The 18,509-nt window shown below is 46.9% G+C and overlaps 1 protein-coding gene across 1 annotated transcript; it reads right to left on the bottom strand.

The window, feature by feature from the left end:
* Positions 1-12,905: 12,905 nt before the first annotated feature.
* On the bottom strand, positions 12,906-17,594 carry KCTD21 (potassium channel tetramerization domain containing 21). Its single transcript, XM_029206965.1, has one exon. It carries the CDS (start codon positions 15,827-15,829, stop codon positions 15,047-15,049), a length of 783 nt encoding a protein of 260 aa, XP_029062798.1. The 5' UTR covers positions 15,830-17,594; the 3' UTR covers positions 12,906-15,046.
* Between the last annotated feature and the right edge of the window lie 915 nt (positions 17,595-18,509).

Raw genomic sequence — 18,509 nt, 5'->3', positions numbered from 1 at the left:
AATTCTCTCAACTCTCCCTCACCCCTCTCACCTTGGTCCTTCTAATGTTGCAATGATCTCACTATGTAGAAATTCTTTGCTTCCTTACCTGTCTTCCCCAATGGGCAGTGACATCCAGGAGGACAGGCTCAGGTCTATGCCCCCAGTCCTAACAGTGCATAACCCACAGGGTCTTAGGAAATGGCATCTACATCCTTAGATTAGAAACACTACAAGGGTGGGAGGCAGAGGGTGGCCAAGATGGCAGAGGAGGAAGACCCTGAGCTCACCTCCTCTCACAGGCACACCAAAACTACAATTACAGAGAAACTACTGATGAGAGAGACTGAAAGACTGGCAGAAAAGATCTTCTGCAACTAGATATAAAGAAAGAACCACAGTGAGATGGGTAGGAGGGGTGGAGATGTGGGATAGTCAAGACCCATACCCCTGGGTGGGTGACCCACAAATGGAAGGGTAATTACAATTGCAGAGGTTCTTTCCAAGGACTGAGGTGCCCAAGCCCCACATTGGGCTCCCCAGCCCAGGGTTCCTGCACCAGGAAGGTGAGCCCCCTGAACATTTGGCTTTGAAGGCCTGCAGGCCTTGCTTTTGGGAGAGCCAGAGGGCTGTGGGAAGTAGAGACTACACTCTTAAAGGATGCACACAAAATCTCACACACTCTGGGACCCAGAGCAGAAGCAGAAATTTGAAAGGAGCCTGGGTTAAACCCACCTCCTGATCTGTCTCCCAGAGAGCCAGGAGGCAACTAGAGCTCACCCTTGGGGACGTAGACACTGGTGGCAGCTATTTTTGGGAGCTCATTCTACCATGAGAACACTGATACTGGCAAGTGCCATTTTGGGATTCTCCCTCTAGCTTATTAGTGCTTGGACCCACCCAACACACCATCAGGCCAACACCAGCTCTGAGACAACTTGGGCCCCTCAGCCAGCTGCCCTGGGATCTGGCACCACCCACAAGTGGGCTGACACAAGCTACAGGACACCGTAGACCCTATAGCCAACTGTGTCAGGAACCGGTCTTGCCCACCAATGGGCTAACACCAGCTCTGGGACCCCCAGGGCCCTGCAGCCAGAGACCTTGAGGACTTTGCTCTGCCTACCAATGGGCAGGCACTAACTTTGGGATTCCCCTGGGCACTGTCCCTGCCAATCATCAGGCCAACACCAGCACTGAGACATTTTGGACCCCTAAGTCAGCTTCCCTGGGATATAGTTCCATACACCAGTGGGCCAACATTAGCTCTGGGGTACCCCAGACCCAGCAGCCAGCCATGTCAGGAACTGGCTCCGTTCACCAGCAGGCCAACACTAGATCTGGGAACCCCAGTCCTGTAACCACCCACCCAGCACATGGCTCTGCCCACCAATGGGCCAGTACTAGTCCTGGGACCCCTGAGGCTCTGTAGGCAGCTGCTTCATGACCTGGCTTTGCCCATCAGCAGCTGGCAGCCTCCACACAAGGCAGGGCATGGTAACTGACCAGAACAAGGGCCAGCAACTTAAAACAATCATGTATATATATATATATAGGCCCTCATGGTAACCACAAAACAAAAATCTATAATAGATATACACACAAAAAAGAAAAAGGAATCCAAGCATAACACTAAAGATAGTCATCAAATCGCAAGGGAAGAGAACAAAAGAAGAAAGGGGAAAAAAGACCTACAAAACAAATCCAAAACAATTAACAAAATGACAATAAGAACATACATATTGATAATTACCTTAAAAGTAAATGGACCAAATGCTCCAACCAAAAGACACAGACAGGCTGAATGGATACAAAAACAAGATCCATATAATTGCTGCCTACAAGAAACTCATCACAGATCTAGAGACACATGCAGACTGAAAAAGGTATTCCACACAAATGGAAATAAAAAGAAAGTCATAGTAGGACTTCCCTGGTGGCACAGTGGTTAAGAATCCACCTGCTAATGCAGGGGACACAGGTTTGAGCCCTGGTCTGGGAAGATCCCACATGCCACAGAGCAACTAAGCCCGTGAGCCACAACTGCTGAGCCTGCGGTCTAAAGCCTGTGACCCACAACTCCTGAACCTGTGTGCCACAACTACTGAAGCCCGCGCACCTAGAGCCCATGCTCCGCAACAAGAGACGCTGCCACGGTGAGAAGCCCATGCACCGCAATGTAGAGTAGCCCCCGCTCACCGCAACTAGAGAAAGCCCGCGCACAGCAGCAAAGATCCAATGCAGCCAAAAATAAATAAATAAATAAATTTATATACATATAAAAAGGAAAGTCAAAGTACCAATACTTATATGAGACAAAATAGACTTTAAAATAAGACTGTTACAAGAGACAAAGAAGAATACTACATAAGGATCAAGGGATCAATCCAAGAAGAAGATATAACAATTGTAAATATGTATGCATCCAACATAGGACCACCTCAATATGTAAGGCAAATGCTAACGTTCGTAAAAGGGGTGTAATCAACAGTAACACAATAATAGTAGGGGACTTTAACACCCACTTACACCAATGGACAGATCATCCAGACAGAAAATAAGGAAACACAGGCCTTAAATAATATATTAGACCAAATGGATTTAAAGCAGCAGAATACATTCTTTTCAAGTGGTCATGGAACCTTCTCCAGGATAGAGCACATCCTAGGCCACAAAACAAGCCTCAGTAAATTTAAGAAGATTGAAATCATGCCAAGCATCTTTTCTGACCATAACAGTATGAGACTAGAGATCAACTATAAGAAAAAAAATTGCAAAAAACATAAACACATGGAGGCTAAACAATATGCTACTAAACAGCCAATGGAACACTGAAGAAATCAAAGAAGAAATAAAAAATTACCTGTAGACAAATGAAAACAAAAACACAATGATCCAAAATCACTGGGCCACAGCAAAAACAGTTCTTATAGTGACACAAGCCTATCTCAGGAAACAAGACAAATTTCAAATAAACAACCTAACCTTGCAGCTAAAGTAAGTAGAAAAATAAGAACAAATTCTGAAGTTAGTAGAAAGAAATCATAAAAATCAGAGCAGAAATAAATGAAAAAAAGACTATGAAACAGTAGGAAAGATAAATAAAACCAAGGGCTGGTTCTTTGAAAAGGCAAACAAAATTGATAAACTTTTAGGCAGACTCATCAAGGAAAAAAGAGCACCCAAATCAATAAAATCAGAAATGAAAAAGGAGAATTTACAACCAACACCACAGAAATGCAAAGGGTCATAAGAGATTACTATGAAGAATTATACTCCCCCAAAATGGACAACCTAGAAGAAATGGACAAATTCTTAGAAAGGTACACTCTCCCATGACTGAACCAGGAAGAAATAGAAAATATGAACAGATCAATTACCAGTAATGAAACTGAATCAGTAATTTTAAAACTCCCAACAAACCAAAGTCCAGGACCAGATGGCTTCACAGGTGAATTGTACCAAATATTCAGAGAAGAGTTAACACTACTCCTTCTGAAAGTATTCCAAAAAATCGCAGAGGAAAGAACAATTCTGAATTCATTCTAAAAGCCAGCATCACCCAGATACCAAAGCCAGACAAAGATATCAGACAAAAGGAAAATTATGGGCCAGTATCACTGATGAAGATAGATGTAAAAATCCTCAACAAAATACTAGCAAACCAAATTCAACAATACAGTGAAGGATCATACACCATAATCAAGTGGGATTTATCCCAGGGATGCAAGGATGGTTCGATATTTGCAAATCAATCAATGTAATATACTCCATTAACAAATTGAGGAAAAAAATCATATGATCATCTCAATAGATGCAGAAAAGCTTTGACGAAATTCAACATCCATTTATGATAAAAACTCTCAATAAAGTGGGTATAGAGGGAGCCTACCTCTACATAATAAAGGCCATATATGATGAGCCCACAGCTAATATCATACTCAACAGTAAAAAGCTGAAAGCATTTTCTCTAAGATCAGGAAGAAGACAAGGATGCCCACTCTCACCACTTTTATTCAATGTAGTATTGTAAGTCCTAGCCACAGAAATCAGCCAAGAAAGAGACACAAAAAGAATCCAAATTGGAAAGGAAGTAAAATGGTCACTGCTTGAAGACATGATACTATACACAGAAAATCCTAAAGACATCACCAAAAAAACTACTAAAACTCATAAATGAAATTGGTAAAGTTGCAGGATACAAAATTAATATACAGAAATCTGTTGCATGTCTATACTATACACTAACAACAAACAGTCAGAAAGGGAAATTAAAAAAAAATCACGTTTACTATCATATCAAAAAGGATAAAATACATAGGAATAAATCTAACTTAGGATGTAAAAGATCTGTATTCTGAAAACTAAAAGACACTGATGAAAGACATTGAAGACAACATAAACAGCTGGAAAGAGCTACTGTTTTCATGGATTGGAAGAATTAATATTATTAAAATGACCATACTACCCAAGGCAATCTACAGATTCAGTGAAATCCCTATCAAAATACCAATGACATTTTTCACAGAACTAGAAAAAAAAATTCTAAAATTTGTATGGAAACACAAAAGACCCTGAATAGCCAAAGCAGTCTTGAGAAAGAACAAGACTGGAGGTACTGTGTGCTCAGATTTCAAATTATGCTACAAAGCTACAATAATCAAAATGGTATAGTACTGGCATAAGATCAGTGGAACAAAATAAAGAGCCCAGAAATGAACTCACACTTACCTGGGCATTTAATGGATGAGAAAAGAGGGAAGAATATATAATGGAAAATGACAGTCTCTTCAATAAATGGCATTGGGAAAACTGGACAGGTACATGCAAAAGAATCAAACTGGATTACTCTCTCACACCATGCACAAAAATAAATTCAAAATGGATTAAAGACTTAAATGTAAGACCTGAAACCATAGAACTTCTAGAAGAAAACAGGCAGTAAGCTCTTTGACATCGGTCTTAGTAATTTTTTTTTTGGGTATGTCTCCTCAGGCAAGGGAGAAAAAACAAAAAATAAACAAATGAAAACTACATCAAGCTAAAAAGCTTTTGCAAAGTGAAGGAAACTACTATCAACAAAATGAAATGCCACCTACTGAATAGGAGAAGATATTTGCAAATGAGACATCCAATAGGGGTTAATATCCAAAATATACCAAGAGGGACTTCCCTAGTTGTCCAGTGGTTAAGAATCTGACTTCCAATGCAGGGGGTGTGGGTTTGATCCGTGGTCAGGAACTAAGATCCCACATGCCATGGAGTCATTATGCTGTACACCTTAAATTTATACAGTGCTGTATGTCAGTTATATCTCAGTATAATTATATCACATCTCAATAAAACTAGAAGGAAAATAAAAGAAACACTAGGAGTTTGGGGAAAGGGGAGCCTCACAGTTCTGGGATGCTGCACAAGTCCAAGGAGCAGCAGTCATATTGAATTCTATTATTTTGTGCAAACAGAGCCTCTGGGTATTGTGCAACTTGAGGGCTCTGGGCTTCTGCATCAGAAAGACTTGATCTGCAATGTTAGCTCTGCCACTTTCTGGCTTCATTCCCTTGGGCTGTTTAATCTACATGGGCCTCAGTGTCTTCACTTATAAATGAGTGTTATGTTAGTGACTTCTTAGATTTTTGTTAAGATTAGATGAGATCATATAGGTAACACTCCTCATGGTGCTTGGCCAGTGGTAGTTGTTACTTGGAACTGGGTTTTTGATGACAGGATCCACACCAGCGTTAAACATTAGACTGTGTTTGCCTTATGGTGTAATTCCAAGGCAGCGTGAAGAGGAGGAAGAACAGTGCTCTAGGAGACAAGGGGTGTGTGTGGGAACAAGGGGTGTGTGTGTATTTTCTGTTCTCAACCTCACCACTGTGGTCCATCTTTTCCACTCTGCCCCAAGCCTATCACAGCTCGACATACCACACTCAGCTGGAGGAATCTGAGACAGCGGAGCTGCCACAAGCTCATCTAGGCTGACCAGGCTGCCTGGGGGCCAAGAAGAACAAGCCCGCTCCAGTAGTGGCACTGTTTTGGGCTGGAGCCATGAGGCCTTCTCCATGGTGGAGGTGGTGGTTTGGAGCATAGGTTATAGAGCCGACTGGCTGAGTGCAAAATCCTCCCTCAGCCTCTTCCTAGCTGCTTTACTTCTCTGTGCCTCAGCTTCTTCACTGTACTAGCCAGCTAGGGCTACCATAACAAAGTACCCCAGACTGGGCGCCTTAAGTAACAGAAATTTATTTTCTCCAAGTTTTAGAGGTTAGAAATCTAAAATCAAAGCATCAACAGGATTGGATTCTTCTGAGGCCTCCCTCCCAGGCTTGCAGATGGCCAACTTCTCCCTGTGTCTTCATATGGTCTTCCCTCGTATGTCTGTCTCTGTCCAAGTTTCCTCTTCTTAAAAGAACACTAGGGCTTCCCTGGTGGCGCGGCGGTTGAGAGTCCGCCTGCCGATGCAGGGGACACGAGTTTGTGCCCCGGTCCGGGAAGATCCCACATGCCGCGGAGCGGCTGGGCCCGTGAGCCATGGCCGCTGAGCCTGTGCGTCCGGAGCCTGTGCTCCGCAATGGGAGAGGCCACGACAGTGAGAGGCCCACGTACCGCAAAAAAAAAGAACACCAGTCTTATAGGATTAGGGTCCATCCTAATGACCTCTTTTAACTTAATTACCTCTTAAAATACCCTCCAAATACAGTTGTATTCTTTTTTTTTTTGGCTGCACCATGCAGCACGCGGGCTTTTAGTTCCCTGACCATGGATAGAACCTGCGCCCACTGCAGTGGAAGCGCAGTCTTAACCACTGGACCGCCAGGGAAGTCCCCCAAATACAGTTGTATTCTGAGGTACTGGAGGATATAACTTCTACATATGAATTTTGGGGGGACAAAATTCATCCCATAGCATTCATCTGGAAAATAGGGACAGTAAATTGTTCCTAACTCACAGGGCTCTGGTGAGGATTAGAAGTGTTAATAACAATAAAGGAGGCGGGAGGAGCAGGTCCAGCTCACAGGACGCTGACCCAGCCCTACCACTGATTGGTTTGTGGCCCTGGCCATTTTCCCTATCTGTAAAATAAGGATGTTGGGCCAGGGGCAAAGCTTCCAGGGTCTAATTAGCCCAGGGGAAAGGGTATGCAGACCTGCAGTGACATTGCCTCTGTTGGTTAATGTCAGATTTCATTTAACCTAAGACAATTTCAAGATACAAGTTTATTTTATGTTTTACCACATAAGAATACATAATGTCAATTATAATTGAAAGATACTATCAATTGTTAAGTCTCCTCCTGATTTCAGAGATGTTGGAATGTGAAAAAATATGTGTCTTAGAATTGATGAAAGAGAGTATGTCCTGTTTCTTTGCTTTTGGCAACAAAGATCTACTGAAGGGGAGCAGGCAGGGCCATTTGGCCTTCAGCCTCGGATTTTGGCCATTGTTCCACGTCAGATTTATGCAGGGAGGTAGGGTGGTGAGGCATCTTCCCAACTGATGCTTATCACCAGCAGAACTAGCTAAACTCATGGCTGGGAAACAGATTTAAAAAGCTGCTTAGGCCCCATTTGAGCTTTTGGTGCACCTCATAAAATGAGCTCATGGCTTTGGAACCTGACAGACCTGGGTTCTTGTTCCAAGTCTGCTGCTCGCCAACCAAGAGGTTGAAAGAAGAAAGGCTCCAAAAAAAGAAGAAGAAGAAGAAGAAGAAGAAGAAGAAGAAGAAAGGCTCCAATGTGCAAAGAGGGCTTTGCCAAATGTGGCATGCACAAGGCGTAGTGTATGGGAGAGAGAGGGCTGAGAGTCAAGGGTCCTGGGGTCCTCCCTGGCTGTGTAACTAGGACAAGTCCCTCCACCACTCTGGACCTGTTTCCTCATGGGTAAGGGTAAAGAGGTGGAGTTCAGTCATTTATTCAACAAATGTGAACTGAGGAGCTCCCCTTGGAAGCAGTGTGCTGCTGGCCAGGAATATAGAGGTGTGAGAGGTGGTCCCTGCTTTAGGAGAGATCTCCCCATCCAGTGTGGAGAGCACGAAGTACAGGGCCAAGAGGAGGGAGCCAGGCGCTCTCCATGTACTTCTCACTTCATCCTTATAATCACTCTACAATGTAGGGAATGCAGGTATTTTTATCCCCACTTCCTAGATGAAGTCATTGAGACAGAGAGAGATGGTGGTGCTTGCCAAAGTCACACGGCAGAGCCAGGATTTGGACTGGTCTGCCTGACTGAAAGCCAGTTCTCTTTCCTCTTCGCCTTTGATGGTCAGTTACAAGTTTCCTTCTAGGACAACATTCTCAGATTCTATGCCAAAAATAGCCAGTGAATGTCACGTTCTGACAGCCCTTTTTCTTAGCTGCCAAGTAAGGAAGCCCCTTTCTTTGCTCAGGAATGATGATGTGGGGATGCTGAGATTTGTCTAATCTGCCTCCCCTTCTAAGGAGGTGGGGAGCACCATGTTTCAGTGGAATAAGCCTCATCCTCACAAAAGCTTTCGGACTTCACTCAAGGGAATATTAGTAGTACGACATGACATCTGAGTGACTCCACTTTGCCTGGTTGTTTTAGCTCCAGAGGCACTTAGTAACGTCCAGCATTTCACACCGGAAAATACAAAAATCCCAGGACTGCTCCGTCACCAAGTATTGTGTTCACAGCACAAAAGGCTGGGAGAAGACAAGTGGGGCCGGTCCAGTGCTAGAAGCCCATGACAGCCCCATCAAGGGATTTTTTTGGCCTCTGCTCACATAGCTCCAGAGTTAGCAGGATCATGCTTCCAGCCAACTCTGGCTAGAAGAGACTTCTAGCTGGTAGAGATGAGCTCTACCTTTTTGCCTTCGACCGAGGATGCTCTCTGGCCCAGCTCAGTGAAGTGATTTACCCGAGGTCACCTGGAACATTGTGGAAAAGCCTGGATCAGAGTCCTGGCACTTGGAGACCTGGTTCTGTCCTTGGCCTCACAACTGAGGGGAAATAATCCTGAAGGAGGATTCAGACTGGTTTCTCACCTTGACTTGGCCACTTAATTTGAATTAAATGACATATAATTCAATTTCATAATTATCCAAGGGCCTACTATGTTCAGGCACTGTACTTACACACAGTGTGTTCACATGCAAGTCGTTTCATCCTCATCTATTAAAAAAAAGCCCCTCCTGTGTTGCTTCTCTCAGAGCCTTTTTGGGAGGATTAAATGAGTAAAAGAAAGCAAAGTGCTTTGTTAAACTGTAAAGTGGTGTCAACATTGAGGCTATCCTATCTCTGTGGTCCACTCCACGTGTAACAGACTTCCACCTTAGCACTGCCCATCCTATTGGAATTTGTTTACCTGTCTCTCTCCCCCACTGCACAGCCTGAGGGAGGAATGTGCAGGGTTCACCTTTGCTTTCTCAGAGCCCAGCCCTGGGGTTGGTATACGTTAGGCGTTCAAAAGAGTATGTGAATAAACAGACCATGTGATTTGAGATCTGATTCTCAGATCCCTGGAGATGCCAACCAGAAGGGCACTGAAAGACCAGAGGAAGAAGGGCTCAGTGAGAGGGTGGTGGAGGGTGAGAAGGGTATGCACTGTGGATGGACAGGTTTGGGTCACTGGAGAGGAGAGGTGGGATGCTTTAAGCATTAGAGTGCCTTGGGCAAAGGTCAGGAGTTAAAAATCCATGTGGATTATGCAGGGGACACTGAGGGCATGAGCAAGGGCATGAGCAAGCAAGACAGCAGTGAAAGATGAGGACAGAAAATAATGATGATGATAGTAATAATTATAGTAATGGTAGTAATTCATGTAGTAAGTAGAGCACTTACTATACTCCTGGCCCTATTCAAAAAGCTGAACATGTATTCCTCATCAAACCCTTACAACAGCCCTATGGGTTGTAGGTACTATTACCACAGCTTTACAGACAAGGAAAGAGAGAGGTTAAGTAACTGGCCAGAGGTCACATAGCCGTTAAGTGGCAAAGCCAGGATATGATTCCAGGCAGTCTAACTCCAGAATCTGTGCTCTTAAGTAGGTTGAAGCCTGTATATAAAGAGCCAAGGAACTTTGGACTTTTTCTTGTGTTATAGGAAAAAGTTTGAGCAAGACTTTTGAGCAAGGTGGAGTTTGAACAAGAGAGGACATCAAGGAGGTAAAAATGTCTTATTCCACAGGTGGCAGAGTCCCTCAAACATAGATTGAGCACTTTCTGTGTGCTGAGCACTGGTGATACAAAGAGCCAGCCAGAGCCCTGGCCCTCAGAAGCATGCGGTTCAGTGGGGGACACGGAGGTGTGCTGGAGCACGCTCCCTCTGGCTCTCCAGAGCCCATTGTGTGCCTCTCTTCCCCGATGATCAGTGACTTCATGTTGGTGACTTGAAATTGACTACTGTGAGAGTATTTACACCATGGAAATTGGCTGATGCTACAGATCAGTGCGTTTCCATGAGAGCTAGTTGTTGTTAAATATTTACCAGCACAACACTGCCTGTGAACAGCTGCAGTATGCTGATAAAAGTCCACACCAGATATAGGGTGGTACAAAGCGGGCTGGGAGTAACTCTACTTGGTGAGCCAAGGAGGGAAGGCTTATGCAGAGTGTTGAAGGATGAGCAGATGTTTGCTATGTAGACAAAGTAGTAAAGGGCAGGCGAGGTGTGGAATGGCATGGCATGGTCATTCTTTGGTTCTGTGAAATGAAACTATGGACAGGAAGGAGCTTGGCAACCTATGAGATGCCAAACAAAAGAGTGTTTTTTAAGCAAATTCAGTACTGGATTTATAAAGTGAACTAATTGGGGTTGGGAAGGGAGAACCCATGTCACAATGCAGCAGGATCTAGAGGATTTGTGACTCAGCTGAGCCTTTACCCAGCACCTCAGTAAAAGGGAACCTAGGCTTTTGGGAGGGACTGACATAAGAATGGGGTGGAACACTCTAGCGCCGTCCGTTAACTGGGAAATGTTGATAAAGGCTTTGAAATACTCCCCAATACATATATTGGGGTGGGAGGGCCAGGGAAGCTGGTGGAAAATAGGTCCAGGAGAGGGGGCAGTGAGGTCAGTCACACCTGACTGGGCATGTACTCCCTGCCCAGAAGTCAGAGCTAAGCCGTGGCACCACAGAGCTTATTTTGTTGTCCTTTGTGTCGGGTGGGGTTCTGGGTACCATGGGTTGCTCAGTGATCCTCTGGTTTCCATAGGCCAACTTTTCTCTTCAGGGCCCCCCTTGGTCCCTGTACCCCAGACTGGGGTGAGCATGTCACCAGACTGTCTCCACAGCTCTCTGTTTGGTGCCACACTGTCCTGAAGGTTCTGAAGGAGACTGAGGTCACAGGGCTGTCTGGATAGATGGAGCTGCCAGAGCCAGGACCCCACAGGACCTGGAAAGAAGCCTGGGCCCCTCCCTTTGATGGGCCAGTTATCAAGGTTGTTTTGCTCTGCAAGATAATCACGGGGTCTCATTTCCCTGCCAACTGCCCAACCAGCCCTGAGGCCCCTGGGATACAGGCAGACTCAGGTGGTCAGTGTGAACAGACCACAGTTCAGGAAAGGGATGGGCTGGTGCTCTGGACACAAGTGAAATTGACCTAGGCTGATCTTGGCTATGCCTCCACTTACAGTAGCCTGTCTTAGGAGTAATTTGTAAAAGAAACCTGGAAGTTTGGGGTGAACAAAGGTGCAGTTACAAAAGCGCTATGTTTTAGGCCACATAGAAGTTTACAAAGCAGAGTGACCACACCCTAGCCTGGGGGGCTGTGTAGGGCACTGAGGTGTTGGCAAGGGGGGTGCCATGGCCACCTCTGCACAGGGAGCTCTGGCCCAAAGACAGAACCTAGCATCAGAAGGCTTGCCCTTCATAAAAGGGCAAAGAGCTGTAGGAGGTGCCTGAGGTGACAGCTACTGCTGGCCTTCCAGCATGCAGGGGCCCTGTTTGGTGGCAGGTCTCACCAAGTGGTCACGCCAAAGTGCCTTAGGGTTCCCTCAAGAGCACCCTCCCTGACCATCCCTCTGCATGCCTCGGGGAGGAACAGACAGCTGACAAGGTCGTGTGCCCAGAATTGCCCTTTAGTTGGGACAAAGCTCTCAGCTGTGCAAAAGGCTAAATAAACTGAGTCCGATTGAGTTCACTGACCACCACTGTGTTTCGCTCCGGGCAGCTAGGGGCTCATGACAAGAATCACATGCCTGCCTCCCAGCCGACCCTGACTCACTGGTCCTCTGGGATGGTGCCGCCTGCAGGCTCAGTATCTCTCTGTTGCACTAAGCAGGTGGCTGCACTCACCTGAGGGAGGCGGGCACCGTGAGCACTCTGCATGTACTGCATGTGGCTCCCTTTGTGCGGAGGCCCTGCGTGGAGCCTCACCTGCATGGCGCCTCACCTGCACGGCTCCCGGGCCTCGGCTCATGGCGTTTCCAGTGCCCACGGTGCCCTCCTTAGCTCATTTTGTTACCATCCAACCTACCCTTAAAGGCCCAGCTCGACCATCCATTATGCCTTTTCTGAGAACTAAGCTTGCTTTCCCCGAGTTCCCACAGCACACAGTGCGGCCCTCTAAGCCTTTCCAGACTAAACCTATCTGTGGTTGTTCCCATCCTCAGGGACCATACACCAGGTGCCCCAGAAGGCTTGTTAAATTGTTACATGCTCATGGTGTCTCCTGCATGACAGTCCGTCATCACTCCTAAAAGAGCAAACGTTTATTGAGCTCCTATGGGCCAGGCCTAGCTAGGAATTTTCACATACACAACCAAGTCACAGGACACTAGGAGGTGGGATTGTTATCTGATGAGGAAACAAATCAGGGAGGCCCAGGGACTTGTCCAAGGTTACACAGCAAGTGATGGAGCCAGAATTCAGACCCAGGTCAGCTTGATTCCAAAGCCAAGGTTTTTTCCTTATGTGTAGACACAAAATAATAACAACCATTTATCAATTATACTGTATTCTCACATAAATTATTTCATTTGATCCTCACAACAGCCCTGTGAGGTAGGTAGGGTTACGTGTTACTGTTATGCACATTTCACAGATGAAGAAACAGAGATGGCTCAGTGAGGTAAGTGACTTGCATAAAGTCACACAGCAAATTAGTGGCTTCACAGGACCTGTGCTTTCTCTAAAGTCAAGCTGCTTGAATTAAGAAGCACTGAAAAGATGGAGAAAGAATTTTTATGGAAAAGAAAAAGAGACAGTGGTGATTTATAATATTTCTTCCTTGAACTGTTCTGCTGTGGTCACAGCTTCTGCTGGCTGGTCTAAATTGGGTTCTCCTGAGTGGCTTTCCTGAATACCATTGGCCTGGTGGCATGGGACAGTTATCAGAGACTCCTGGGTCCCACTGTAAGGGGGAAAAGTCCTTTATTACCTAAGGGATGTGGCCTTGCCCACAGCCCAGCGTACAAGCTCCCTATTCACAGGGTGTAACTATGGGAAGCCCCTTCTTCGGACCATCCCCTGGGGGCACCTGTGGCACCAGACTTCTCTGGCTTTGTCAGAGGGCCCCTGCCCAGTGGGGAAGATTCTGGGACTCCCAAGGCCACCCTCACGCCAGGGATGAATCATGATGTGCTGCTTTGAGACACACACTGCTCATCACCCCCTGGGAAGTGGTGGCTCAGGGTCTCACCCCAAGGAGGTCCATGGGCTGGTTATGCCCAGAAACTACTGCAGGGGAAGCCCACATCCTTCAGAGCAGTGTTTTAAGGGCTGGACACTTACTCCAAGGGCAATGTTATGGTTCAGGTCACTCCCAGGCTCCTTGTTACACACTGCCAAGACCCTGGTCTCCTTCCTCTGGGGCAGCAATCTTCAAACTCAACAGAAGATGGTCAAAAGCCATGAACAGTCATGTCTGGTGAGGAGGGAGGGTCACAAATGAAGCCAAGGCACGACAAAATGGGGATGACTTACAGGGAATGGAAGGGGCTAACCTTGGTTCTGAAGACAAATCCCAAGGGGAATCCTAATATCGAGTAATAATATTTTCAAAATAGGTATCTGGCCTCTCAAAGTGACTATTTTGAAAGAGAAAATACACATTTGGGTGAGAAGGAAGGTCTACCAGGACCAGAAAATGGTTGTGGAAGGACAGGTTTCGGCTCAATGTAAGGAAGGACCTTCTAACAGCCAACTATGGCAGGGGCTGGCCTTGGGGATGACCAGCTTCCTGTCACTGAGGGTATGCAAGCAGGGATAGTTGATCTCCTGAAGGTACTGGGGAGAAGCCCTCAGCCGCAAAGGTGCTGGGGTGTTCTGGGGGTGCGGGAGGACTGAGCGACTGCTGAATCATTTTCCAACCCTGAGAGTCCATAATATATTTTTAAATGATCTGTTTCAATGAGACTTCAACTTCTTGGGGAAGGGATTACAAAAGTCAGGTATCAGGCCACATGATGAAGTGCCTTTCGTTGCACTGGCTCCAGATACTTTCAAATCTTCGCAGGGACAGCAGCTTATTTCTGAAGCCGGAAATCCCCAAAGGCCTAGATTTGGCCCAGTCAAGAGGGATATCCCCATCTTCTGAACGCTGCCTGGAGGCTAATTCCTCCAGGCCATGCCAGGCTCAAATCCCACCCTCACTACCCACTTCATTTCCAAGCCAGCCAAGCAAGTCCAAGGTTCTGGCCACATCCCAGGGATGGAGGGGCAGGCAGGATGGGAATCTCTGGGTACTTCATGTCCTGGGAAACTAGAGGGAGCCTCTTATTCTCACCCCATCCCCTCCACCAGAGGCTCTGTTTACAGATGGCTAAGTGAGGCACTGCCTAATGGTACAGAGAGAGCTGGACCCAAGAAAAAACTGCTGTTCCTTTGTCTAGCCAAAAAGTCCTCCTGTGGCCTCCTTTAGGACATGTTGGCAGACTCTTCACTTAGAGCAAACTGCCCATCCCCAGCTCAAAGTAGCAAGGAAAAAGGTGGCTGTGTCAAGAGGACACATGGATTCCTACAGGTGGACTGCATCACGGGGGAAATCAAGTCCTGTTACACGATTAATACAGGTTAGTATAGTGGCCTGCCTCACACCACTGGCGAGACACTCTCCAAGATCTTGGCTTTAGGAAGCCCCCCTCCAATGTTGCTGGGGTCCTTTTACCTGTACCGTATTAATCGAATAATCTTATTGTTCATAAAATCCACAGCGTGTGGGTGAGAAGAATCGATGCAGAAGCCGTCACTCAGCGCGATTTTCAGCACCTCCTCCATGAAGACCTGGAAGCTGTTGATCTGCTTGTTGGCTGGCACCACCCAGAGCCTCTTGAGGTTCTGCTTGGTGTACTCCTCCTCAGGCAGGCCCTCCACATTGGCCACCCAGTCCAGAGTCAGGTGGTTGGGGTCTTGCAAATGGCTGGTGATGGAGGATAGGTTGCCATTGGAGCAGTAGAAGAGCTTGGAGCCGAGAAGCTTGAGGAAGAGGCAAGAGGTGCTGAAGATGTTGGCGTTGAAGACCTCCATGCTGGAAGAGGACAGGCTGTAGATCTGGGGTGCCTCACGCACAGTGAAGTGGACCGTCTGCACACGCTGGTTCAGCGTGATGTTGAGCATGGCATTCTTCTCGGCCTTGGACAGCTCCACCTCCTTCTCCTGCAGGGCCTCAATCAGGGGCTGCACCTGGTAGAAGTCAGCCTCCCTGCGGAGCAGGCCCATCTCCTGGAAGTCCTCGGGCAAGTCCAGGTGGGAGGTTCGCAGGAAGTTGAGGATGTAGCGGAACACTTTGCCGTCACGGTCAATGAAGCAGTGGCCCTGGCTGTCCCTCTTGGTGGGCATCTTCCCGCTGAACATGGCGCCCAGCATGGAGTCAGGGAAGCTGGTCAAGGTTGCCAGTGAGGTTGTATAGAGCTTCCCCCCGACATTCAGTGTGATGGGGTCAGACATGGCAGGAGGCTGGGGTGCTGGGAAGTAGTCCTACAGAGAGAGGTAAGTAAGAAATGACCATTACCCAACTATATCTGATATCTTAGTTTGTTGGGGCTGGTATAACAGAATACTATAGACTGGGTGGCTTAAGTAACAAACATTTATTTCTCACAGTTCTGGAAGCTGGGAAGTTGAGGATCAAGGTAGGGGCAGATCTGATGTCTGATGAGGGATGTCTTCTCGCTGTGTCCCAATATGGCAGAAGGGGTAAGAGAGCTCTCTGGAGTCTCTTTTATAAGGGCAGTAATCTTGTTCATGAGGGCTCCACCCTCATGACCTAATCTTCCAAAGGCCCCACCTCCTTACGCCATCACATTGGAGGTTGGGATTTCAACATATAATTTTGGGGCACACAATCATTCGGTCCATAACATCTGGGTAGTCACAGTTCTCAATTTCTTATTGTAGGTCCTTGGAGTTGAAACGAATTAATACTTGATGAACAAATGGATGGGTAATAATTGCCACACTGTCTAAAGCATATTAGGTTCACTAGGGAGTTTAAAAAAAAAAAAAAAAGAAAGAAATGAAAAGATAAAACAAAGCCTGGGTTCCACCCTCCAGAGATTGTTTTAACTGGCCTGGAATGTGGCCTCAGCATTGGTATTTTTTAAAAGCTGATTCTAAATGTTCAGTTAGGACAGAGAACCACTGGTCTAAGGAAAGAAAGATAATGTGCCTGGACTGAATGCTATGCTAGCTGCTCTTACGTACATTTGCTTACATACTATCCTTTGACATAGACAATATCATCAATCGTCCCCACTGTGCAGACAGGGAAACTGTGTCAGGATTCATTCACCGGTCATTCAGACCGGTGAAGGGTCCTGCCAGGATTCAAGCCCAGGTTCCTTTATATGAGAGAGAAAAATGTATTCATGCTTATTAGCCAAAGACTAGTCCACTGTAGGTACTTAACAGAAGTTCTGAGATTTAGGACTTCAAGCCCCGTGCTCCTTCTGCTGTACCGATGTTGCCTTCTTATTTAATTATTTTTTCCATCTAAAAGAATTCACAACAAATGGCTGTGATCAGTACCACTTCCATCTATCTACCAGGCCCACAATGGGTCACTCAACCCTCTGGACACTCCTTTCTGGATTCTCATCCTCCCATGACAACTTGCCTTGCCATGAAGATGCTCTTGGCTCCTGATGGCCTGCCCTTTTCTACCATGATGGCACCCCAGCCTCCTCTGAAACTTGCTTTGAGGTCAGTGCAAATGTGGGACTCTGCAACCAAGCGCCCTTCCTGAAGGCTCTTTACCCACTCCACTCCTTAACAACCCTCCCCCACTATTCCCCCACTGATCTCACAGCCTCTAGTGTCTAGGGCTGGTGTCTCCTTCAACCTAAAGTCTTGGTTTCTAACTTTTCTTTAAGGTTCTAGAAATCAGGGGATGTACCTTTTTGGCTTCCAACACAATACTTTCTCAGGAGCCAACCTGTGCAATGAATTCAGCAATCTTCCTCTAATGTTGGGTGTGGAGGGCACAGGGAGGAATCAGCCCCACTGCTGCCCTTGAGAAGAGCCCAGGCTGGCAGAGGAGACCACAGCAAGAGACAGTGAGGGTACAGCAACAAGAGAAATGTACCAGTTACAGCACAGGGAACATTGCTAATATTTTATAGTAACTTTAAATGCTGTATAACCTATAAGAATTTTGAATTTCTATGCTGTAAACCTGAAACTAATATTGTAAATCAACTCTACCTCAATGAAAGAAAGAAAGAAAAAAAGAAAAGGATGGAAGGAAGGGAGGAAGGGAGGGAGGAAGGGAGGAAGGGAGGAAGGGAGGAAGGGAGGGAGGAAGGAAGGGAGGAAGGGAGGAAGGGAGGGAGGGAGGGAGGGAGGGAGGGAGGGAGGGAGGGAGGGAGGAAGGAAGGAAGGAAGGAAGGAAGGAAGGAAGGAAGGAAGGAAGGAAGGACGGACGGGAGATGTACCAAGAGATGTGGGAGTAGGTCTGGAATTAATTCTGGCATGTTTACTGTCCAGATGGGAAAACAGAGGTCCAAGAGGGGGACTTCCCGAAAGCCACCCAGCAGGGGTTGCAAACGGGCCAGGGCAGTTCTCACCCCACCCCTGCCTTCTGAGGAGGCCGACTGCACTGAGACCCCCTTACTTCAGAGGGTGGAGGCCATGCTGGGTGTGGAAGATGCTCGGCTGTCCCACCCAACTCTCTGTGGGGAGGGCCCTTTGTAATTCTTTCCCTGTGTAATGGGGCACTTTGACACCGAAGAGAGAGGTTAACCATCTGCAGTGTCTGAAGGGAAACAAGCCCATGATGAAGTTACAGAATCATCGGCAGAAGCCTGGAGCAGATGGGCTGTGAGGCAGTGTTGGAGCGGGTGTCCAACGGAGAGGGGGTGGGGGAGGGCTCCGAGGAAGCGGGGGTGGCTGTGCTGAGACCTGCAGCTGAGGTGGATGGTTGGCCTGGGGCCTGAGTCTGGCCAATTTTGTCCCCAGGGGGTCCAGGCAGGAGCTGGACCTAGTTTCCAGTCTCTTTTCCTGTTTGATTTAAGGCCCAGGCTCTGTGAAGTGGCTCAGCTCCATGGAAAGAGCGGGCTTAGGCTGGGCTGTCTTTCCTGACAGTTCCATGGGCTGCGGACCCCGTATCTCCGAAGCACATTAGTTCTGA

The sequence above is a fragment of the Monodon monoceros genome, unplaced genomic scaffold, assembly GCF_005190385.1.
Source record: "Monodon monoceros isolate NGI ecotype Baffin Bay Population unplaced genomic scaffold, NGI_Narwhal_1 Super_Scaffold_7, whole genome shotgun sequence".
NCBI lineage: Eukaryota > Metazoa > Chordata > Mammalia > Artiodactyla > Monodontidae > Monodon > Monodon monoceros.
Note: the sequence above shows the minus strand (reverse complement) of the source record. Positions and strands in the feature narration are given on the sequence as shown.